Source organism: Pituophis catenifer, unplaced genomic scaffold (assembly GCF_029215685.1).
Source record: "Pituophis catenifer annectens isolate HBS135680 unplaced genomic scaffold, rPitCat1.0.hap2 SCAF_3, whole genome shotgun sequence".
NCBI lineage: Eukaryota > Metazoa > Chordata > Lepidosauria > Squamata > Colubridae > Pituophis > Pituophis catenifer.
The window spans coordinates 133,215,272-133,241,297 of NW_027256883.1; the positions used below are offsets into that span (position 1 = coordinate 133,215,272).

General features: G+C 36.9%; 1 protein-coding gene across 1 annotated transcript in view; it reads right to left on the reverse strand.

Annotated features, from left to right (window-relative positions):
* FRRS1 (ferric chelate reductase 1) overlaps positions 1-26,026 on the reverse strand; it is a 30,359-nt gene that overhangs the window by 2,213 nt on the left and 2,120 nt on the right. The window contains exons 2-14 of the mRNA XM_070941194.1: positions 20,479-20,674; positions 19,141-19,277; positions 17,741-17,835; positions 16,106-16,253; positions 9,873-10,052; positions 8,689-8,790; positions 7,460-7,607; positions 5,454-5,570; positions 4,873-4,988; positions 4,091-4,177; positions 2,957-3,054; positions 2,372-2,430; positions 1,575-1,715 (exon numbers count right to left, since the gene is read on the reverse strand). Of these exons, the coding sequence (XP_070797295.1) occupies positions 1,575-1,715; positions 2,372-2,430; positions 2,957-3,054; positions 4,091-4,177; positions 4,873-4,988; positions 5,454-5,570; positions 7,460-7,607; positions 8,689-8,790; positions 9,873-10,052; positions 16,106-16,253; positions 17,741-17,835; positions 19,141-19,277; positions 20,479-20,674 (1,624 nt within the window). The remainder of the gene's footprint in view (positions 1-1,574; positions 1,716-2,371; positions 2,431-2,956; positions 3,055-4,090; positions 4,178-4,872; positions 4,989-5,453; positions 5,571-7,459; positions 7,608-8,688; positions 8,791-9,872; positions 10,053-16,105; positions 16,254-17,740; positions 17,836-19,140; positions 19,278-20,478; positions 20,675-26,026) is intronic.

The window sequence follows — 26,026 nt, forward strand, 5'->3', positions numbered from 1 at the left end:
AGTCATTCCTGACTCTAGGGAGCAGTCCTCATCTCCGTTTCAAAGCCGAAGAGCCAGCGCTGTCCGAAGACGTCTCCATGGTCATGTGGCCAGCATGACTAAACGCCAAAGGCGCACAGAATGCCATTACCTTCCCACCAAAGGTGGTCCCTATTTTTCTACTTGCATTTTTTACGTGCTTTCAAACTGTTAGGTTGGCAGAAGCTGGGCCAAGTAACGGAAGCTCACCCCGTTACGCGGCACTAGGGATTCGAACCGCTAACTGCCGACCTTTCAATCGACAAGCTCAGCATCCCTGTATGTGAGCCATCGCGTCCCTCACATACATACTATCACCTTAAATCAGTGTTTCTCAATCTTGGGAACTTTAAGATGCATGGAATTCAACTCTCGGAATTCCCCAGCCAAAATAAAAAATATTTTATACAAAAAGATAATACTGTACATACAAACTACAACATACTAGGTTCAGTGTAATACGACCACCCATCCATTCACAGTACAATAAAGGTCTATTTAACAGGTTATGTTTGAAATTCATTATGTTTTTATAGAGGATATTGTTTTTTTCCCTTTGTGTCGCATTTTATGTTTCACATTGGATGGCACCCAGGAGGTCAAACATAGACCTTTAGAGACAAATATAATTATTACAATTCTGCCTCTTTTTTTCTATATAGCTCTTTTTCTTTATTCCAATTTGCAATAGCTGCCCTTCAAAATACACATAAGGCATTGGGGCGGAGGGGAATCCTTCCTGCCATTTGTTGCATTACAAAAATAAAATACCGGCCATAATGGCTGCGGATGCCTTCATCTGAAAAATGGCATAGTGCCTCATATATAAGTCTCTATATGCATATGTATACACACAGAGGTAAGAGTGGCTATAGGAGAAAGAATACTTGTGGGCTTAACTGCAACTTAAAACCTGTCCTTTCTTAGCACGTCAATCAAAGGCATTTTTATTGGCATTCTTTGAATGTCAGTACAGTGCTATTTTCTATAGTAGCTAGCTGTCCAAATGACCCAGCATTATAGTTTTCTAGCAGGAGGGGTGAATTGGGATTTCTCTTTCACCTCCTCACCTGAAAATACTATTTGGATTCCAAAATGCTATTTTTCTCTGTTAACAGAAGCCAAACAATGAAATTCTCTTGATCTATCTGAACAGCAACAGGACAAAGTGGTGGAATTTCCTCAAGTTTTATATCATGATTATGACGTTTCGTGGCATCGCAAGTTTCTAATTGAGAACAGATTTTTGTTCACATGCACAGAGTTTTGCACAGCAAAACCTCACCTTGCTAAAATTAACAATTAAGTACTTTTAAGAAATAGTAAATATAAGTCTTTGTGTTACAAGGCAACCAAACTCAATGATTAAAATATTGAGCTGCCTATTCTTTCTATGACTTGTATAGGAATGTGTCACAGGGAAAAGTATATGAAGTAATCATGAATAGCAAAAGCCAAGATCTTCCAGAAAGCCACCTCCGCCTTGCCAACCTCCCCCCCGTCCCAAAAACCACAAAAAAAAATTCTTTTGTAATTTGATTATTCTCTGTGCAAACCTTTGCGGATGAGGCAGTAGCCATGTAGTTCCAGAAGCACATCAATCCCAACATGCCAAGCTACAAATCCAATCATTGCATAAGTATCCCATGGAGGAAGGTTGAGAGCTGGCAAGTCCATTCCCAGGAACATTGTTACCACTAGTTAAGAACAAGACCAAATTTTAGACTCCCTTTTTGAGCCATTCAAAAAGTACTGTGGACCAAAACATTTTTTGAAATCTTTTGTAGAGAGGGAATTAGGGAGCACTGGGGGCATACTTGCTTGTTTCCCTGGGGGAACTTTACATCCTCTCCACTTCAATTGGCTGTGCCAGAGAACCCCAACATTTTTTACCACCTACCCCACATAAAATCTCAGGAGCTTTTGTGGGCATTCTCACAAACTGGCTCCCACCATCCCATTTAGCCTGCGAGGATGCTCGGCTTCTCTCTTTGTTTGAGGCACTTCAGGAGGTTTACTTATTTGAGTTGTACCCTAATTTCTGGTCAGACACCGAGTTCTAGTCCTCTGCAGTTTTTATTTTCTAAGAATATCTTTAAAGTATATGTGAGGCCCAGAAGCATTGTTGTAAATAAAGATTATGCCTGGCAGCTTTATTTAGCAGGCTGCTCCCTGAACTCCCTGAATTCTGAGATTATGCTGAATGGAGAGTAGTCAGAGAGTGGTCCAACACATCTGGAAAGCAACAAACTGCATTAGAGGAATTTCAAGCAGTCAGCAGAGAGCAGAAAAGTGGCTTTTCCTCTTAAGTGACATGCAGCTGTACATTTAAGAGGTAAAACAGGAAACTCACCAGCTAATATTCTAGCAGTTGTGCCAGCGCTCCAATGTAACCAGCCGAAAATCTGCCTTCTGTCCCCAGAAAGGAAAGAAGTAGTCATTTCTCATTTCAAGGAAAGGAAAGGAAAGGAAAGGAAAGGAAAGGAAAGGAAAGGAAAGGAAAGGGAAGGGAAGGGAAGGGAAGGGAAGGGAAGGGAAGGGAGGGGAGGGGAGGGGAGGGGAGGGGAGGGGAGGGGAGGGGAGGGGAGGGGAAAGGACAAATGTATTATACATTTTCATTTAAACATTTATAGAAACTGGAAAAATTAGAGTCTGCAGAAGATCTTTGGAGATTTGCTTGGAGATTTGCAGGGGCTAATTTCTTAAGATAAAAGACACAGAATAAGGTACTTCCACATGTGTTAAATAAAGTTCCTATAATTCCCAACCTGCAGGTCCAAACTGGCCAACATCAATACTTGGTTGATAATTTTAGAAGCTACAGTTTGGCATCTAAAGGATACTAAATTAAAGGATGATTTAAAAATTCCAATAACCTACTAACAATTTTGTTAAGAAACATTTGAGCAATTAAGAGTACAGTACAAAATCAGAATACCTTGGTGCTTGTGGAGGGGGTCTGAACGCTGCCATAAGAGGCTGAAAAAGTGCCAGAGCCATCACAGTGCAGCCAAAATAGGGGTGAAAACCTGCTTGCTATATTAAAAAGAATGTTAGTTATAATTAGGCTTCTAATGTATTTTGTTTATTTAAAAGATTTACTGCATATAGCTGTCCTATATGTTACAGAGCATAATTCTGGAAAGCTTACAAATAATAATAAAACTAAAAAACATAAAACCAGCATAAACACCCCACAAAACAACCCTTGGTCTTCAAAGATTTAGGGAGGATCAAGAAAGTAGGGACCAGCTAGATCCCAAGGATGCTCCAAACTTGGCAAGCAGCACAATCATTTTCTTTTTTTTTTTTTTTTTTTTTGCAATATATCACAACAGTAAACTTTGGATATGATAATTTATAAAGGACAATTTCCCGTGTATAGAATCCGAGGGATAAGGTTATAATAAAATCTCTTTTGAAATTGGGAGTTAGCTTTTCTGTATTATAAAAAAATAAAGCACAAATATAACATTACAAACAAATCCTTGATAGTGAACGCTGGAGAAATATGGAAACTTTTCAAAAGTCTACAGTCCTTGAAACACCACAAGGCTGGTGTTTTGAATCTTCTAGGGTAGATCATGTATCAGCTTGATTTGACACTAATTCTACTTGGTTTATACATAACTGCTTCCCTATACAAAACACAATTGTAAAAGATAGTTTTGTTTTGCCAGAATATGAGCTATAAAATTCAGATATTTTTCTGTTTCATTCTCTAACCTTAACTACATTAGTACTATTCTGACCTAATTCTCAGAGTACTTATCATAACTGCATTCTAGTCAAAATTATATTTTTCTTGCTTTTGTGAAAGATGATGGTCCTTTGAAGCAAATTGCAAGTGAACATTAAAGCCTACAAAGTACTTATATTGCCATATACCTTCATTGTAGCCGAATCCTTTGGCACATGATTTAATTTTGCTCACTCATATATTGTATACACCCAGAGAGAGAAAAAGATGATGTCATTATAGAATACAGGGGATAACAAGCCCTTGAAATAAGATTTAAATGATTCTTGTTAGATTTTAAGCAGTTAAATCCATATTAATCTCATCACTTACTTTATTCCAACCTCCTCGATATATAAAAGGAAGAGCAAAAGATATGCTTGTGAGCAATATTGTTATTATCATCAAGGAACGATGGATCTAGAAAAAGTTATATTCAAAAACATAACATTAAGAGATGCTAAAGAGCAGCCTATTACACATATTACCAAGAACGTTTGGCAGAAAATTAATCGATTAAGAATAGAACGAACAAGTAAACTCTTGTATAAAGCCTTTTGTAAGGCTGTAAAAATTTGGCTATGTACTCAGACCTGGGCCTTGGAATGTGTTGAGGGCCCCATTTCCTAGATTTACTTTTAGTTGGTTACAGTGGTGAAATCCAATTTTTTTACTACTGGTTCTGTGGACGTGGCTTGGTGGGCGTGGTGTGGCTTGGTGGGCATGGCTTGGTGGGCATGGCAGGGGAAGGATACTGCAAAATTTCCATTCCCACCCCACTCTGGGGCCAGCCAGAGGTGGTATTAGTTGGTTCTCCGAACTACTCAAAATTTCCGCTACCGGTTCTGCAGAACCTGTCAGAACCTGCTGGATTTCACCCCTGGTTGGTTATTTATCTCAGCAGCTGAATGCATTTATTTTTGGCTGTTTTTATTGTTTTTAGTTGTTTTAACTGTTTTATAGTTTTAGAATTGTAAGTCACCAGAATCATTTGGCTGAGATAGGCAGCTTAGAAATTGCATGGATAAATGAATAAAAATAAATAATAGTAAAACATTGCTAAACGTATTTTGTATACACCAAAAAGACACTCCACAATTCATTTTTTTCCCCACCTGAAACCAAATCTCTTCTCCAAATAGTAGAGTATTAGACCAGACAGATTTGAAAAACCGGGCAACGATCACCCCTATGCTAACTGTAGTTATCCATCCAACAAACATTAGTGCACCTGAAAGAAAAAAATACAAGACACTTGCTAATGACTTGAGTTGCAGTGCTAAGAAGCCCTAGCTCTTAAAAATAAGTTTCCATTTTATTTCAGAGACAGAGAAGAGCAAAAGACTGTACTCAAGCCATTTTAGCTGCCTTCTTCCCTTATTAATTCTATTGCAAGCTAATCTTTGCACTGTATTTTGTTGGCAGAGTTTGAATACCCACAAGATGTCCAAATGGCCAAAAAGGTATTGCCATAGTATTTTGCCAAGTTTCTCTGCAATGTTTTCTGGAGCAAAACACCTTTCTTTGGAACTGAAGACAAAATAAAATAATCAAATCTTGTGAGCTATCCGACTTGTTAGGCAATAACAATTGGACCTCTTCATACAATCCAACCCCGAGCCATCGCACCACAAGAGCCCTATTTAGTACATATGCATTTTATAATGTTTCACAAAATTGTAAAAATTAAACTTGCCATGGATTTTGATCAGGAATGGAGAGCGGGATCCTCCAATGTCTTTTAATGGACCTAGAATGTTGTATTTTCCATTTGTAATCAGAGGTTGTTGTTGGTGTTTGTAGATTTCACCTTCTGTATGGGGGAGGAGGGGGAGAATAATAGATAATGCACTACCAGCAAAGGAAGAGTAAATAACATTATCTCCACGGGTGAAGACTTCAGAACAGAGATTCTGTTTGCTTCAGAGACTGGTTTCTCAGTCTATGCAGTTCCAGTTTGCTACCCAAGATTAACCCCTCAAATGCTTCTTGGTGAGAATTAGCATTTCAGTGCATTCCATATGTTGATATTATATTGATCCTTTGCCGTAGAAAAATTAACAACAGTATGCAATCATCAGTATGCTGTTTATTTCTGCTGCGAGCCATTTAGATGGTGCTATGAACTAGGTGGTCCTGTCTCAATGTCTGAAGGGTGTAGACCAACCTAGTGGCTTTGGGTTTTGGGGACCCCTGATTCTGGGAAGTTTCCATCTCTTGTTCTGGATGGGGTTACACAAGCACAAGCAGAACCTGTGCACAATTTGGGGGTCCTTCTGGCTCCTACTGTATTCAAGGGATAAGTGGCAGTTGTGGCCAGGAACAGCTTTGTATAACTGTGTGTTGCATGCCAGTAGCCAGTAGCAGGTAAACTGTGTGTTGCATGCCAGTAGCCAGTAGCAGGTAAAACCTGGGAGGCCCTGCTCACAATTCCTCACACAATCACACATCCCATGTGGACAACTCAATGCAGTCTACAGGAGGCTGCCCTTGAAAAGTATTGGAAACTTCAGCTAGTGCAGAATGCAGCTTTGTAGATGGTTATTGTGCACTCCTCATTCAGCACAAGTTATACCTCTACTCTGCAAGTTGCATTGGTTACTGATTTGCTTCTGGATTCAATTCAAGGTGCTGGTGATGACCCTTTATAGTGCAGGTTACTTGAAGGACCACCTCTCTCCGACTACATCTGTCTACATCTAATAAAATTTATTATTTTATTAATAAAATAATAAACGCTCTACGTTGCACCTTCTAGGGATGCCACCTGGTGGGGCCCAAGAAAAGATATTTTCTGTTGTGTTCCCTCCTTTGGAACATTATCCCCCTAGATTAGCGCCGATCCTACTGGCATTGCATAGGGCCTTAGAGACTTAATTTTGCTATCAGTGTGGGGAACTGGGTGTGGATAGTGCCTGTACAGTGGCTATGTTGATTATTGTTGATGGGTTTTGCTGTCACTTGACTATGCACTGTGTTATTACATGGTGTTTATATTGCTCTTACCACTTAAGGGTTTTTTTGTATTGTTTGGGGTTTTTTATATTGCTTTTAATTACTCTGAGCCATCCAGAGTACTCTATTTGAAATGAATGGCTATACGAATTGAAATAATAAATAAATATAATTGTGACATCAGAATCTCCTTTGTGGCTAAGATTTACATTCCAAATGTGTTAATTTATAACTCTCAGCTTAATCTGACAGTATAATAAAAATGCTGTTTGGGAATGATGAGAGTCATAGACCACCTCTGGAAAGCAGCAATCCAGATTAAACTGCTTGGGCATTTCTTAAAAAATTAGTATGAAGTCTTGTATGAAATTTCCATTGCTATTCATATTGTGAATCTGCAATAGAAAGATCACATTCAACCTCAGGTACCAATAGAAATAAGGAGGAGAAAAAATTTATTTAGTTTCATATTGACAGCAGCTGCAAGCACGGTACAACTCTACAAAGTACAAATCCAATATGTTAAAGACTCAAGGAAGAGAAAGGTTGCCATATCTGTACCTATTATTAATTCCACAACCCCATTAAGATTAATCAAGAATCAAGAATTATTTTTCCTTCTCCAACCCAAACATTAGCTGGCAACAGGCGAAGACCAAGTAATGCTTGGAATTCAGCATGAAAAATATGCCTGGTGTGAAACTTAATGTTCAGGCAGATTTTTTTTCCTACAGTCAAACTTTTTACCTGTGCTGATTTCACCATCAGCCAGAAATATGTAATAGTTTGCATCCAGATTATATCTTCCTGTAGAAGCTGGAAGGCGAATTCTTCTTCTGAAAGAACACTGGATAAGGCCATCAGCCAGTCTCCAAGATATATTCTGCAAAGCACTCTAAGAAACAGGCAATGCAGATTTAACTTTTGTATCTCAAAAGATAAAACATCACATATATTGTGACTACTTCTGTCAAAAGCTTATCAGGTACTTATCATTATCAAAGAAGGAACATACCAAACCCGAACAGGTTTAATTAGCTGAATTTTACAAAGCAGATAAGAAATATTTAGCTAGACAAGTCATGGCTACTTCCCATTTTAAGTTTAGTGACCTTCTCAAATGTCTTCAGAACCATCCTGCTGGCTTATAAAAACTTCAATGCTTGTGAAAACTAAAAGGCCAACATATAACTAGACTGATCATTTTTTGGCAGCCAATTTGGGGCTTGCTAACCCTATCGATCACGTAATTAAACAAAAACTGGATCCTTCAAATGAACCTCAATATTGAATCATTCAAAGGACACTTGAAACCTTAAAGTACAGTTCTCTTAACTCCATTATCATGTAGCATCTTTACTGGTTTTCGACAATACCAGTAAAAACAGATATATGCTGAACTTGTCAGGAAGGAGGCAATGGTTTCTCTAATATTTATTGTTGCAAAATGAAGCCAGTTAAATGCAAACACCTTGATCCAACTTGGGACCTAAAATGTTGATAGTGCATGTAATTTTCCTCTGAGACATACTAATCCGTGCGTAGAGTAACAACCACCATATCTACATTCTGTAGAAACAGTTGAAGAAAGGCCATATATATTGCTTTGTTCAGCAACATAATAATTACATAGAACAACTGTATACAGACATATTAAGTTTAGAATTCTCCATTACATAGTACTGTTCAAAATGCATAAAAATAACTCTGCAGAGGAGAGCCAGAGACAAGATAAAGTTTTCTAAAGTGCAACCCCTTTAAACAGCTTCTTTTAACTTTTGCAGTTGTTTTCCATGACGTAAGTCGATTTTATACAGAAGTCTGGATTCCGTATGACAAAATGGGACAAAATCACAGGTCTCCATGGATTTTGTTAGCAAGACAACTTATCTTAACCTATTTGTTTGTACTATGCAAGGTATTTTGTAACAAGAGCATTCAGAGTTCAACCCTGTAATGACATGAAATTACAGTACCTTCGAGTCAAATTCTGGATAAGATCGCCCAACCAGCAAAGCTGTCCTGATGTCAGCACAATAAACTTCACTAATGCAGAGATATGCATCATCACCACCACCCTGGAAATAGCAAGAGATTATTAAACTCTTTTTCCACTTTAGTTCGCAAGTCTACATGGCCCATATTCAAATTTAGAGTAGGTTAATAATTAAATGCAGCCTCCCCAAATGGTATCCTCTAAACATGTTACATTAGGCATGCACTTAACATGCTAGCTGTGGTTTAGTCATTTCATAAATTGGTAATTTTCATTTTTTTTATTTTTCTTTCTTTCTACCCAGGGCCATACATTTTTTTTTTAAGTGCTGCTTATCACTTGCTGCAATATAGCACTTCTTGTGACCTTTATAACTGCATTGTGCAAGTATGATTCTAAAAAAGGTTTGGGTTTTGAGAACCATGAAAATTGTACATTAATCTACAAGCATTACTAATTGTAAATTAATCTGGAAAGTATCAGGTTGTAGAAGGATGAACTAGAGATACATCTCATTGATGTTTTATTTAGTAGACCCAAGGCTATGAGAATCATTACATTCCACCTCAAAGGACAAATACCGGTGACTGAAAAATCTGGTAAACATAATAATGCAGGGTTTCATTAAAATAGTTTAGGGACAAATTCATAAGAAATGAGCCCTAAATAATACCATTGGCCCAATAAAAAAGAGAGTATGTCAGAAATTATGCAACATTTATCCTATTACAGAGGGTTAAGGGTTTTCTCAGACCTTGGATGTTAATACATGACCTCCCATAATTGCCTGGGAATTCCTTCTGCCCCTATATTTTCAAATATCTTAATCTCATTGCAAGATTTCTACCAATAAGAATGGTAGAATCTGAGATTTCATGATTGCACAAGATTTTGACCATTGTTAATGTGCTTATTTAACTTGGACAGAATGTAGCTAGAATAGATGCTGTGCTAACCTTTTTTTTAAACTACAAGCTATGTCAGAAAAACATTACCATCATGGGCGGTTTAATAAACAAATTCATATAGGAAACGTTTTTATGAACACCACCCTTTTGCTCATGTATACTATAGAAATTACCCAAATTAAAACCATAATAAACAACCATAGGAATAGCCTCAAAAGATGCTGCCATTTTCCCAGGTGTCAGAGGACTTACTAACCATCCATTGATCATGAGATAATGCAAAGGCAATATAGCCTTCACTGGGACCGCTCATTTCAATCCATACTGAGTCATAATCTTGTTTGAAGGAGAGAAAGAAGCAATTGTTGGCTTTAGGGTCACAGTGTGTTGGATTTCTCACACAAAACTTGCGATCTCCACAGTCTGAAGCGTTGAACTAAGGAGACAAAAAGCAAAGTTGTATTGCTCCACATACCAGTGCTTGAGAAATGTGGCATTTCCAGAGCATCAGTAACTCAGTTATAGGGTTTAAGGGAAATACATTAAATATAGAGTTTAAGGGAAATACAAGAGAAATACATTTCCCACAACCACAATGTTCTATTTACCGATTAAAAATTGTGCCCCAAAATACTTTTGTGGCTCTCGGCACAAGAACCATTTTATAGATGAGAAATAGCAGGCAAACACAAATGCCTAACTAGTCACATGATACTAGAATTTTGTTAAGGGTAATGTAAAATAAAATCAAGAAAAGAACTGGTGGCTTAGGGATACAGTTAAAAGGCGAAAGATTTATACGATCTGAAGAGAAACCAGAGTATGAGTTGATAGAGAAAAGAAACAAAAAGTGAAGCTTGAGGAGTATGAAGTTCAATCTAATAATCAATTAATAATGATTATATAGAATCGATTATTCCTACTTGTAGTATCAACTGCAATTGAGTAAGGATATAAGAATATGTAAATAATAAGTAAATAATAGGTATATATGATTATAAATAATTGTGTATGACTATATGTAATATCTTTCAAACCAAATATAATGCAAGGAAGCAATACCATGTAAATAATAATAAGTAAATAACATGTATATATGTATTAACACAGCGGAACCGGAAATGTTCGAATTGTATTATTATATTTTACAATAAAAAACTTTTTTAAAAAAAAAAAAGAGATACAGTTGTCAATGGTGTTCTTACAACTATTAGAAAGATTTAAAGTCTATGGTTTTGTAAGACTGAATTTGAAATAGAATTGTATGCAGATGATGAACATGTAATTGCTAAAAGGTATAAAGTTTTGTTGAAATTTGAAATAAGAACAAGTGAAAATGTATGATACAGTGAGCTAAAAATTTGGTTCTACATTTATTTATATTTCATGCTTCCAGATGGCCCATCTTCCTCAAGGAAGAGCAGTGTACTGAACAGTGTACAGTATAATCAACATATAAAACAGCATATAAAATTAACAATAAAACATTAAGATTAATTTAGGATTATAAATTTTAAATTTTAAAAATTGTAAGATTATAACATTATAATTTTTTTTTTCAAAGAAAGAAAAATAAGAATTCCAAGATGGTCATTTAACGTTGGTAATAAGGCGGGGAGAAGGCTCTCATGGCACTAGTCAGCCCCAAAGTTACATGGATCTTTGTGGCCCCTCTATCAAGGCCAGGACAGTGTGGGCCCATCTCACCCCTGGAGGAAGGATGTTCCATAATGTGGAGGCAGTGGCAGAGAAGGCTCACTTCCTAGACCCTGCCAGTCAAAATTCTTCGACTGACAGGATCTGCAGCATATGATTGAGTAGGTTGGGCTGATGTGATGGGGCATAGCTGGCCCCACAGGAAGCCTGGCCATGTGCCATGTAGAGCTTTATAGGTTATGGCCAATACTGGACCCAGTGCATTTTGTGAACCAAGGCTGTTGTGCATCTAAGAGGACCCTCAAGTTATGCACTGGGTCTTTCAGGGGTAGTGCGACTCCATTCAAGACCAAAAGTGATAAACTCCCAGATACAGGGGCCCCACTCACAGCCACTCTGCCTTACCATGGTTCAGTTGAAGTGTCTTATTCCCCATCCAGACCCCCATAGCCACCAGACACCATGAAAGTATGTCCACTGCATCACACACTTCACCCAGGATGGAGATATATAGCTGGATGTCATCAGCATATTCGTGACACCTTGTCCCTTGGTAAAGGATGATCTTACCCAGCAGTTTCATGTGCACGTTAAAAAGGAGCGGAGAAAACACTGAGCTCTACAGTGCCCCACAAAGGAGGGGCCATTTTAAAAAAAGCTAGAAAATTTCAAATACACAGACGGATTCAGTAGGTTTTAAAAATTAATATACAATGGAAACCAGAAGTTTTTCTTTTAGGATTGAAGGACAAATCCCAATAAGGATTTTGTTCTCATACATGAGAATTGCTGCAAGATTATTGTATGTACAAAGATGGAAAGGCTCAGCATTATCCCACAAGAGAGGAATGGTTGGTAAAGATGATGGAACTTCTTGAGATGGCTAAATTGACTCAAATATGAAACAAGAAAAAGCTATCTATTTATTGCTAGCTGGAAACCCCTTATGGACTTTTTTGCATAAAACAGAAAAAAAAAGCTTAGTGTTTATGGTTTTAATGAATTAAATTATAGAAAGAAGAGAGTTATGTTGAAACCATAGAAGTAAATTTGTAATTGTACTGGTAACATTTATTATATTTACATATTGTAATAATATATTATATTAGTACTTATAATTGGAAAGTATTACTTTATATCTTTTTTCTTTTCTGTTTTTGTTTTTGTTTTTTTCTTTTGTTGTACTTTTAGCTTTATTTCTTTTTCCCCGTATTTTACATTAATTTGTATTAGTTTTTAATCTTTCTTTTCAAAAACATAATATAATTATGTTAATATAAAATTATATTTTGAAAAATAAGTTTATCTATTTATATGTTATTTAATCAGTTTTGTTTTGTTGTTTCGGTTCATTTCTTTTCATATTAAAGTATTTTTAAAGAGTTCATTTTTCTGGCAATTATTATGCTCTAAGCCTCAAATCCACAATTCTGTTTAAGCCAGATACTTGACATCACAGCAATGGAAGTCTATAATTTGGGATGCACACTACAATTACAGCCCTATCCTAGACAGACACTTAATTGTACAATACAGATATAGATATTCGTTCTGTAGAACAATTAAAGGCTTTTTAATCCAATGCAAAGTGCTCTAGTAATTACTAACTCTTTGCAGGTTAAAAATGCACAGGGCCCCCTTCTTTTTTTAAAGATGACAGAATTTTGTTCATTTTGCAAAAAGCCTAAAAATTATTTTTTCAAAAAAAAAAAAATCCCACCACTTTATTTAGACAGCCATGACAGTCATCTTGCCATATAAATTTAGACAGACAGACAGATTTAATATCTAGGAAGTGTGCTCAGGATTACCCACACATTAATCACTTCCCATTTAAACCAAGACATTTGAATCACTCTATATGGACATATGGTTGAAAACTCCAACGGGTCAAGTATGTAGCAGTGTGTACAGTTCTGAATGCTCTATATTTTGCCCGTGTTACACCACTGCTGTGTGAGAGCTGCATTGGCTTCTAGTTTATTTTGGGGTGCAATATAAGGTGATTGTTTTCACCTTTAAAACCCTGCATGGTACAGACCATGTTATTTAAGATATTTCCTCTTCTCAATGACATCTAACCATCCCTCCATATTGGGTAAGGATGGTTGTGCCCCAGTTCCCCTCTTTTAAATGTTGCCACTCGGTGGCACCTAAAAAGCCAGCTCTTTCTGTAGTCACACTTTGTATTTCGGACAGTCTCCCCTTGAGTTATGGAAGATCCCTACCATCTCTGCCTTCCAGAAGGTCGTTAAGATCTGCCTTTTTTCTCTCAGGTGTTGAGCTAGGATGGGAAATGAGCTCAACATTTCTCTTCTGGAAATGCAGTGTTAGAGTGCCTGATGATAGGTTAGAGCAGTGGTTCTCAACCTTCCTAATGCTGCGACTCTTTAATACAGTTCCTCATGTTGTGGTGACCTCCAACCATAAAATTATTCCTAAAACCATTGAAAATATGTGTCTTCCGATGGTCTTAGGCGACCCCTGTGAAAGGGTCATTCGATCCCCAAAGGGGTCATGACCCACAGGTTGAGAACCACTGGGTTAGAGTCTTAATTTTGTTGTATTTTTTGTTATTTGTATATGTGGCTGTTACTTACCTAGGGCTTGTTTTATACAATGTGAGCAGCCATATCAATGTTTAAGTAAATAAAGCAACCGAATATAAAGGAAACTCTAGCATTTTTAAATGTATAACTAACAAATAAATGATAAACCTAGAAGTATAAGAGGTAAATAACTGCCCCAATCATTTTATCTATATTATGATGTCACTGCTGGAAAGTACCTATTAAGTACAATTGTTGATAGTCCACTAAAATGCTACTGGATATGGCCAGGGGTGGGCTTCAAAAATTTTAGCAAGGGGTTCTCTGCCCGGTTGCTGGGTGGGCGTGGCCATGGTGGGCGTGGCTTAGCCGACCTCCTGCACTGGGGGAGTTTGCTCTCCAGGGGCTCCGGAGGCTTTCCTCGAGCCTCTGGGAGGGCGAAAACGGCCTCCCCAGGATCCGGAGGCCCTCTGGAGGCCGGAAACGGGGCAATTTCCAGCCTTCCTGAACTTCCAGTTTTTGCCCTCCCCGAGCCTCCGTGCGCGCCCTGACTTACCTACATCCAAAATGGGCTGCATAGGGACTCCTGGGAAGGGTGGGGTGGGCGGGGCCAGCCAGGAGTGGGATTTGGGAGTTCTCTGAACTGCACAGAATCTTAGCTAGAGGTTCTTCCGAACCTCTGTGAACCCCCAGCAGCCCACCCCTGGATATGGTCAACAATAGGCATCAAATCAAGTTTGATTATTTGCAATTCAAAGTAATACGTCATTTGAGCAAAATCTCTTCAATCAAAACCTTAAGGTATGTTTAATAAAGGATATTTATTTTATTTTTTTAATGACTTCAGACTTACTTGTAGGAGAGATGGAAACAGTCAGACCTCCCTTGGCAGGGAAGTTTATAGCCTTGGAGCAGCATCTCAAGTTCCTGTCATATTGATCTCTTATTACGGCAGGAAAGAGAAAAGATTCTTCCCCAAAGCCATGAATTCCAGTCAGTCCCATCTGGAAACATGTCACTTTTCAAAGAACGTGTTTGCATATGACATGTGCCATTATAGGCTCTAGACAGCACTTTGAATTTTGTCCAGAAACAGATCAATGGCCACATCAATGAACTTTCCAACTTTCTAAAAGAAGCCGCATATAGAATGCACTATAGTAATACAGTAATTCAAGCGGGATATAATTAAGGCACGCGTTGCTATGGCCAGATCCAATATCACCAAGCATGCATGCAGTTACACATTAGATTTAGCATGCAAGTATACTTCTAGCTGTCACTGAAACCTAAGCAAAGTCAGGCCTAAACAAGGAATGCTCAAAAATGCAGATCTGAGCCTTTAAGGACTTTGTAACCTTGGCTAGATTGAATATGCTGATCTGCATTTTTCCATTAACTTATTTATTGGGCTTATGTGCTGCTCCAGGTACAGATGACTGAGTGTAGATACAGTACCCAACATTTGTAAATCAAGTGAAACATAAAAATTGCAATATCTAATAAAAAAGCAAAATCATCAATAAAACATCTAAACATCCAAAGCTCTAGACAGTCTCTCGTAATTTTATTCATTTACTTATATTTAAAAAATTGTATGCTGCATTTCAAAAGAGTTTGGTCAATATAAAATCATAATTAAAATACTGAGATAGGATCCCCAAACATCACCCCTCAAAGCCATTTTTCCAGGAAGGGCATATAATTTACCAAGATACCCTAAATATTGTACGCCTCCTAACCAATCTGAATCTTGACCCAAAAGGTCTCCATTCCTAAAATTTTGGAGCCAAGATAAAAATTATACCTTCCAACCAGTAATTGTTATGTTTGTAACTGCTACAAAGAAGTTTGGAGAAGTCATTTTTAAAGATTTTTTTCCATGCTTTTTTGTTATTCATTTTCATTTTTACAAAAAAATATAATATTTTATAGTCTTTTTCCATTTCTTCTTCTATGTTTCAGTAGCTTTTAAACTTTTTTGTAAAATCTTCTTTTAATAAAAAACATATTTATTAAAAAAAGATAAATACAACCCATACAAACAAAAGCTCTTTTGGGGTGCTCCATAATTTTTAAAACTGGGAAGTGGTTCCGAGAAAAGCAATTTTTAAGAAACACTGATCTAGAGAATGCATATGATAACTGAAATAAGGTTTTGCACAAATATTTATTCATGAAATGTATAGACCGCCTCAATACATTAGTAATAGGTTTTTCTGCTATGTGTAGGAAAATGCAGCAATAAACAATAACAAAAATCAATTAACTCATTACTACTTACTGGTTGGCTTAGGGAAGAGATAGGCAAGGATGTTGGAATCGTCCTATTAGTAGACATTATTGTTGTCAAAGGAAGTATAGTAGGTTGAGAAATCTTAGGACCAGGAATTTTTACCCAGTAGATACTGAATTTTTGTACAACTGTGACTCTGTGAAGAGACAAAGCCTGTTAGTTAACATTTGAACTGTAAAGATACCCTAACACAGATGTACAATAGCTTTTTTTAAAAATGATCCCGTCAAACTTCCATCTAAATTAACTCAGAAAATCCAGCATTCATTCCTTTAAGAAGGCTACCCATTCCAGAGTAATTTAAAAGTTGATTCCTAATTATAAAGTGATAGGACAAACAACCATATCCAATGACTACAGAGGCAAAAGTCCCAATGATTCATACAGATATCAATCATAACAAAGGAAGAGACCATATCCAATCTTTGTGGCATTTATTCTGCAGATCTTTTGAGTTTCTTAATTGTATTGCAGGTGATCAGTCTAGGTACAGAGAAGCTAAACTAATGAAAAGAAAATTTTCCGGATGTCTACATTATACCATTCTTCAGACTAAATAGAAGCTCTGAGACAGCTCCTAATTACCTAGAGCAGTGGTTCTCTACCTGTGGTCTGTGGACTCTGGGAGCTGTGATGTCAGAATACAGAATAACAAAGTAGGAAGAGACCTTGCAGGTCTTCTAGTCCAAACACCTGCTCAGGCAGGACCATCTATACCATTTCAGACAAATGGTAGTCCAATCTCCTCTTAAGAACCTCCAGTGTTGGAGCATTCTCAACTTCTGGAGGCAAGTTGTTCCACTGATTAATTGTTCTAGGTCAGGAAATTTCTCCTTAGTTCTAGGTTGCTTCTCTCCTTGCTTAGTTTCCATCCATTGCTTCTTATCCTGCCTTCGGGTGCTTTGGAGAATAGCTTGACACCCTCTTCTTTGTGGCAACCCCTTAGATATTGGAACACTGCTTTCATGTCACCCCTAGTCCTTCTTTTCATTAAACTAGACATACCCCTAATCATCTTTGTTGCTCTTCTACTGCACTCTTTCTAGAATCTCAACCATTTTTTTTACATCGTGGCAACCAAAGGGGGCTGCAGTATTCCAAGTGTGGTGGTCTTACCAGGGCATTATAAAGTGGTATTAACACTTTATGTGATCTTGATTCTATCCCTCTGTTAACGCAGCCTAGAACTGTGTTGGCTTTTTTGGCAGCTGCAGCACACTGCTGGCTCATATTTAAGTGATGTCAACACAGGGGGTCTGCAAAGGCTTGAAGAAATGTTATGATTTAAATCTTGAGTTAGGTCTTGGGCGGGTCTGTGGCCATGGTCCATGCCCACAAAAGGTATTAAGGGGGTCCATGGCGAAGAAAAGTTTGAGAACCACTGACCTAAGAGGGTTCAACCTTGGTTCAAGTTGAGCTGAAGCTCTTGTCTGCTGCTTTGTACAAATAAGACAGAGATTACTTGTAACACTGATAGGTGAAAACTGAAGGATCATGTAGAACTTTGTCAACATGACATTCAATTCAGAGATTTGTATATCTTTCATATTCTACAGGCCATACATATTATTGAAAGGAATACCTCAGAACATCCAAACAGGAAAATTATTTTAATACACTTACAGGAATTGTATGTTCTTTGGTGCATCTCTAGGAGCAATCCAATAAGCATCCATATGGTCTTTCTTAGATTTACTGGTGTGACTAACAGCTGAGTTCTACAAAATACAGAAGCCCCATTTTAGCATTATATAATGGCTGAATTCATACAAGGCACTTTATCAAGTCACTGTATTAACAATGGCTTTTTGAATAAACCACAACCACTTGAGTGCCAACAATGCATCAAGTCAGAAAGCAAAATATATAATGACTTAGTAAAATGTATGAACCAACTCAATAATTTGATTTATAGACCATACTAAATTCCAATCTAACAATTCATGATAACTGGTTCACAAATACCAAGCCGTACAAAAACTATGATTTGGTTCAACATACCATACTGATTAAGATATAACTGATTAGTTTAGCTTAGTATGTTATATGAATGCAACTTTACAGTAAAAAAAAAGTTTATTGTTTAGCATTATACATAAACCCAATTGTGACAGGCACATCTTAAAACAGACAGCTGTTAACAGAAATCTAACAAACCACTTTATGATTTAGTGTGATGTAAATCCAATTATTGTGGTGACAAACAACTTAACTGGAATAACTAGGGTTAATGTATGAGCAATTCCATATGAAAGGCAATCAGAGTTCATACATCATAAACCATTTAAGGCAATGAATTTATGCACCAGGAGTTTTATTCTGCCTAAAAATGGATTATGTTCTCAGATGATTTACCTCAGCTTTTAATTTTAAAGATTTAAGTGGCTTACTGGTATTAGATATTTTAATATTTCATTTTAATGGTTCTTTTATTTGAAGGTGCTTTTACTATTTTATTATATTTTCATATTATAGCCTCTAGCCTACATATTCTCAGGTAAGCCATCCCTACAAAGAGTTGTGTTACTCAGAGAAAGTAGCAAATCATGTTTCATTTTAATATCAGCATACCACCTGTTTAAATTTTCAGCAACTTGAGGATTCATTTCTGTTATTATCTGAATCCACAAGAAACTCATCAATATTATCCAATCTGCACATTGCTCTAGAATTTGAATATGTCCATCAGAAAAATATTCTGAAAAGTTAACAGATAAAAAGCATACAAGGAAGGATATACCAAAAACATGGCAATGTAGTGTGCTAACAGTTACTAATTTATTCTGCATCGGATAACCAGCAGAGGGAACTCTAATATTTAAACATAATCTATAAAGGAAAAATAGTCTGTAAAGGAAAAAGTATTATTAAAGCATCCTTAGTGTTGACTAATTCCAATACAAAACTGATGCAAAAATAAAACAGTCATTTAAAGCAACAGTGTTAAGAGGTCTTCCTACATTATTTATTGCTCAAAACTAGTCAAAATTGACTGGCAGAAGCCATTTTCAAGATTTTCTTACCTTTAAGTGTCCACATCTAAGGAGCTGAGATCGTCTCCGATCAGCTAATGCAAAAGAACCAATAGGCAGGTCTTCCAAGCGGTCAGCATTACGAGCTTGTAGCAAAAAGCCTTCAAATGTAGGCCCAGAAAAACTAACTAAAATCAAGAATTTGAGAAAAGGAATGGAGATGAATCTCAGTTTATTCTGGCAAAAGGAGCAGGTTTCAAATCCAGCATTTTGTAAACTTGCCAATTGCCAGGTGTGTGTCGACTTCTACTCCCAGAATTCTCTTCAATGGCTAAGCTGGTTATAAGAATTATAATGCAACTAGAATACATTTAAAATACAATGTACCTTGTCATTGGTACCTGGAACGATGTTACCTTTATGTTTACCACATTATTTGAATGTTACACACTCTTTTTTTAAAAAACAAAATCAAACCAGATACTATAATCTAAAACAAACTTCAGTTATAGAACCTGAGTTAAGATACACAAGATGGCAGCTGCCTAGAATGGTACATGGTAATTTAGAAAACACTCTTGAAAAACTTATGTTGCTAGGATAATAAAAGTGGCATAGTTGCCCTAGGCTTCTTCTGGAAACAACCCAACTTTAAGAGTGGAAAAACCAGTAGAGCTTATTATAAATGTTGTTTATAGTTTATACTCGCACATTAGGAATGAAACATTATGAACTCAAACTGGGCCCAACATTCCAACCCACTAGGGAAAGCTAACCTATAACCAGCATTTCAACCACATCTCTGAAGGAAGATGTGGGGGGGAAATGGCCAAATTTGAATGGCTGCCCATCCCACCAAGAAAGAAGTGATCTGCATGCAGCATGCAGTACAATTAAAAAAGTTACTATATAAATGTTCATATTTAAAAAGTACATTTAGTCCACGGCTTACAACCAAAATTGAGCCCAAAATTTCTGTTGCTAACTGAGACATTTGTTAAGTGAATTTTGCCCCATTTTACGACTTGCTTGCCACCATTGTTAAATGAATCACTGAAGTTGTTAAGTTAGGAACATGGCTGTTAAGTGAATATTGGCTTCCCTAGTGAAGGTCAGGTGGTCACAAAAGGAGATCACATGACCCAGGGACACTGCAATTGTCATAAACATGAGTCGCTTGGCAAGCATCTGAATTTTGAGCAAGTGACCATGGGGATGCTGCAATAGTCATAAGTGTGAAAAATGGTTATAAGCCACTTTTCAATGCCATTGTAACTTTGAACGGCCACTAAACTAAAATGTATGTTGAGGACTACCTGTATATAACAAGCACAAAAACATGAGAAGATGGTGTTAGCACCATAAGAGAGCCCTGGCAAAAATCAATACCTTTCACACGATCTCCTGGTTTAAATTCTGTCACGTTCACTTCAATGGTGTGCTTGGGAAATTTCTGGGGTGACCCTCCATGAAAAGGCAACATAGAGTCACAGGATTCGGATACTTTTCCATTTGGGTAACCAGCTGATTGATCCAAAAGGCACACAAGCAGCCAAGCAATGAAAGTCATTCTGGAAGATTTCATCTACCAAAACAAATTAACAGTGAACATCATAGAACTTCTGTCTTGCAGTAACCTTGGTCTTTTAAAGTTTAACCCCAATCTCTTTCCTTTTTCTTAAGTGAATCAGAACAATCATTTTGATTCATCTCCAGAATTAAAGGGCCAGGGGTTATTTTGAACTTGGACCAAACATGTATATTTTATCTGAATACAAACTAATGAAACCTATTGTACTGCATACATGAACAGGTTTTGCAGGCCCCTACTAGTGTAAAACCCTGTAATTCTCTGTAGGCCCAGATAAGATGAGCAAGTAGTCACCTGCTCAAAGTCAAAGAATAAGAGATGATTTCTAAGATGATAATTTCTGCCAGGAACAGACTTTTACTATAGTATACTAACATATATAGGTAGTCCTTCACTTATGACTGTGATTAAGCCCACAATTTTAGTTCTATGTTGTGATTATCATAAAACAAATGATCATGTGACTGCACACGATTTTACAACATTTTTTGAGGTGGTCGTTAAGCAAATGCAGCAGTTGTTAAATGAACATAGTGGTCATTAAACAAGCCCATTATTTGTCATGGGGCTTTTTTTTCCTGGAAACTGGAAGTAAATGCCAGTTTCCGGAAAAAAGTTGTAAATTGCAATCACATGATTGTGGGATGCTGCAAACGGCCATAAATGTGGGTCAATTACCAAGAACCCAAAATGCAGTCATGTGACCACAAAGAGACCCTGGACATTGGAACTTCAAATCCAGGTCATAAATAGCTTTTTTAGGGTCCACCATAACTTTGGTCACTAAGCAACCACTTGTAAATCAAGGACCACCAAAGGTTACTTTTCTGCTCTTGCTATCTTCTGGCCAAGGAAGACTATAGTATTCTACTTTTCAGAAGGAAGAGAGGCATTATGTTAACTAGAATCCCGATGGATAAATTGGGCCAAGAGACAGTCACTGGACTAAGATTCCCGAGTAACCTTCATGGCCCATTGGATTTTTGTACTAAATTCTTTCCAGTTGGTTTCACAATGGTCCCTTAATTCAGCGTGCTCAGTTTCTTCCTTCACTCCCCATGTTGCAAGATATTTATTTATTCATTTCTTTGCTTTAATTTTTTTAAATTTAGACAACCTGGCTCCCGATTACTCTGGATGGCTTACATTTAAACATAAAATAGAGAGCAAGAATCATGCACATGCAGGGAAAAAATGCAAATCATACCAAAGAGACAACTTATAGGGCCTTTAAACCCAACCTGCCCTAATGTTTGGGATTACACCAAGTTTTCAAGGGCTTTCGGAATATCATCAGGGTAGAAACAGATGGGTCTCTGTGGTGATGTTGTAACAAACAAGTCAGTCTTCTTTGATCCCCATGGATGACACTGTTCAATCATAGGGACTTGGGAGAGCACTCTCTGATCTTTCTGGATTAATAGCCCACAAGCCACTACTTATCTCCATTTTAAAATTTGGGACTAGATATATTGTGACTTCATTCTCTTTGGGCCCTCCATAATCATTTCTTTCAATGTTGTAATTATCGCCAGTGAGCAATATTAAAATCCTACAGGTATGTTCTTTCAACCTCAGTTTTGAATACTCTACCCCAATCTTATATTCTTAACTATCATCCAAGACAGAATAGCCATACTGTCTGAGGGAGTTAAATGCTAACTGCAGTTTAAACAAATACTTCCATTCATGTTTTAATATAAAGTCAATCATCATTATTCCAACTAGTGAGAAATGCTGACACAACTGAAACATACATTTAGAATGTAATAATCCTTGGCGTTTGGGATTTTTTAACTGTAGATGTTTTTCAAGAAATAAAGATTCAATGAAGAATGACACCTGAGTTTTGGCATTAATTTAGTTGACATTCTGCTTTAAAATTGAATAGACTGTTTTATTGTGTATTTTACATATTTGTAAAATACAAATACAATGCAGATTACATTCCTTAAATTTCTAAATAACTTTTCTCCCCATTTTCACTATAAATTAAACAAACAAATATTACCTAAAGCAGTTAACAACAAGACCTGGTAACGGCTAAGAGCAGAAAAGTTGAAGAGTCGGAGGAGCTAATTCTGGCTGCACAAGACCAAACTGTAAGAACAAATGCATACAAGGCCACAATTGAGATGACAGCAAAAGACAACAAATGCTGCCTCTACAAAGAAGCTGAAGAAACAGTAGATCGCCAGGTTAACTGCTGCAAGAAGAACACACAGACTGACTACAAACAACAGCACAACAAAGTAAGAACAATGGTGCATTGGAATTGGAATATCTGCAAGAAATACCACTTCCTCCAAACAATAATTGATGGGACTACAATATAGACAAAATAATAGAAAATGAAGAGACTAAAGTGCTCTGAGACTTTAGAATTCTGACAGGCAAGGACCTGCAACAACATATCCCAGGCTTAACAATTGCTGATAAAAAATATTTTTTAAAAACTCTTTCTGGATATTGGATGTGGCAGTTCCTGGGGACAGCAGAAGAGAAGAGAAAGAAGTGGAGAGAACTAGAAAATACAAAAACCTGCAAATAGAAGCAGAATGACTATGGTAAAAGAAAGCAAAGACGGTACCCATATTAATAGGTCTTGAATGCAATCGAGAAACATCGGAAGCATCACTTGAACATCATCTGTATTGACAAATTCATTCATCAGTCAATTGCAAAAGGCAACTTTACTTGGACTACCTTACATCCTGCAACAATACCTTTAATATCATTAAACAACAACATCCCAGGTCCTTTCTACAATTCATTTGCATACCTTCCATTGTACTTTGTTATGTCTTAATTTTATATGATACCCACAAAGCTTACTTAAAAGGGATACAATTAGTATATAGGCACATATATACTTAAAGGTAATTAGTATATAGGCACATATATACTAATAGGCAATTAGTATATAGGTACATATATACTAATAGGCAATTAGTATATAGGCACATATGTATTTATTTGATTTTTAGCCCACCTTTATTACTTTATAAGCAACTCAAGGCTGCCAACATATATAATACTCCTTTCTCCATCTATTGTCATAAGATTATTTATATTTCACATTTCTAGACCATCCATCTCTTTCAAGGAGATGCCGGTAACACTCATTCTTTGAATTCAAATGCAAATAATCAAAGTTCATTTCATGTTTGAGCTCCTTACAAATACAAAAATCCTTGAAGAGATTAATGAACTTCAAAAATTTTCCTCAAAAAAAGGAGTCAGCACTGTGAGTCACTGATTTGTGATCAAACATCAGTGTGGAAGAACTGAGTTACTTGAAAGAAGTGCTAGGAATTTCCCAGTGAAGGCAGTTAGCTGGTTTTGAAGAAAAACTCTTAAGCGTCAACCCCACTCAGTTGGGCTAGAAGCATAAATGGGCTAGAACAGTGACGGCGAATCTTTTTGGCAGTGAGTGACCAAACCAGAATGCACGTCCGTGCGCCAGAGCCCCAGAAACCTGAAGACTAGCTGGCCGGCGCGCGCAAACCCAAAGACCAGGTGGCCGGCATGCGTGCCCAGAGAGAGGGCTCTGCATGCCACTTCTGGCACGTGTGCCATAGGGTCACCATCACAGGGATAGAGTAATAAAAGCTTGTCAGTGTGATTGTGCTGTACATCTCCTACCAGAGAATGAGACAGGTATTTATCTGAATTACTTCTGAATGTTTCTCTCGTCTTAAAAAATATTTCAGCCCTTTTTGCCTAAGTAACAATTCCTGCATATTTCAAGTCCTCTTCCTTACTCTCACAGATAGTATAGGTTTAGGTAAGCCTAACAGTTTAGAGATGGGGGGGGAGCACAGTAATACTAGGTTTAAATGCATCTTAAACTGTTTAATATTACAGAGTGGTTGGTTTGGTTTGATCTGAGCGTAGCATGTCACGTGATCCTAGCCATAAACCATATTTTAAACCTTGGCAAGATATGTAACTCTAGACTAAGACTGGAGATACAGTTAGACATTTCTAACTGTATTTTATTTGAAAATATTTCTATAACTCTTAGTCTCCAAAAGCAGATCCCAAACAGATTTGACCACATTCTTCATAATTGGAAAAGACTAAATCCTAAGAAACGTATATTAAAAACAAAACCATAGGGACATATATGCTATTTATCAGTTGCTGCCAGTTATACTTAATTACATATGTGTTATTAGAGGAAACGTGTAGCAAAACATAAGCTTAACTACCACTTTGAGTTACAGAAAACTTAATCAGTTATGAACTTCATTTGATCTATGAATATTTTCTGAGGTATAGCAAGTTCAAATTTATAGTCTAGGAAGGGTTCCATCATGTCACCCACTCATATGTCATCAGGAGAAGAAATGACGATAAGCAACTTGAAGGCAAGGACTGCATCATTTTTCAACATTTCTTTTGACAGCCTGCCAAATAAAATCCTGTCTTCTGTAAAGGAGAATATATAACCACTGTAAGAAAACTACTGTCATATCGTATTGAAGGAACTTGCAAAGGAAGCCATTTTCCCTCCATTTCTTGAATCATTCATTAGTAATATATTAACTCTACTTGAAATAATGACTACCATCACATCATCATACACCAATGAGGATATTAATGAAATGAAGGCTAAACAAAGAAGCATATATATATATATATATATATATATATATATATATATATATATATATAGAGAGAGAGAGAGAGAGAGAGAGAGAGAGAGAGAGAGAGAGAGGGGGGGGGAGAGAGAGGGGGGGGAAAGAGAGAGAGAGGGAAAGAGAACTTGAAGAGCAGAGTAAGAAGCAAGGAGGTAAATTCCCTCGATAGAAAAAGCAAGTGCACTTCTTGGACAACTACTCAAAAGAGCCATCTCTAATATTAAAGAAGCTACAATGGTTTTGTAACTTGATGAAATGGACTACTTTTTAGAATCCAGTTATAGTATAGACAGATCTGTTGTCCAAAAGTTAATTTCCGCATATTGAAATCACTTAACATGGCTATTTTATTTTCTACATACAATAGAAAACAAAACAGAGAATGAGGGTTTTGTGAGGGAATAACATTACAATCTCTTGATTTAGCTTCTTAAGAAGGAATATGGAAGAAATTGTCATAAAAGAGCAGTTAAACTAGGCTTCAGTAATGGTAAATATTAGGCATGGAGGACCAAGGAACCTCATCATCTCTCTGCCAAACTTATCTCACAGAAACATTGTGGATGAAAATGGAATGCTAGAATTACTGAAGAATAGGTAGGATATAAATTTAATGAATAAATGTTAAACATAATTACGAAGAAATAAAATGAATAAAGTATAGTAGCTAGTGAAAAATGATCAGAATTTAATATGAAGG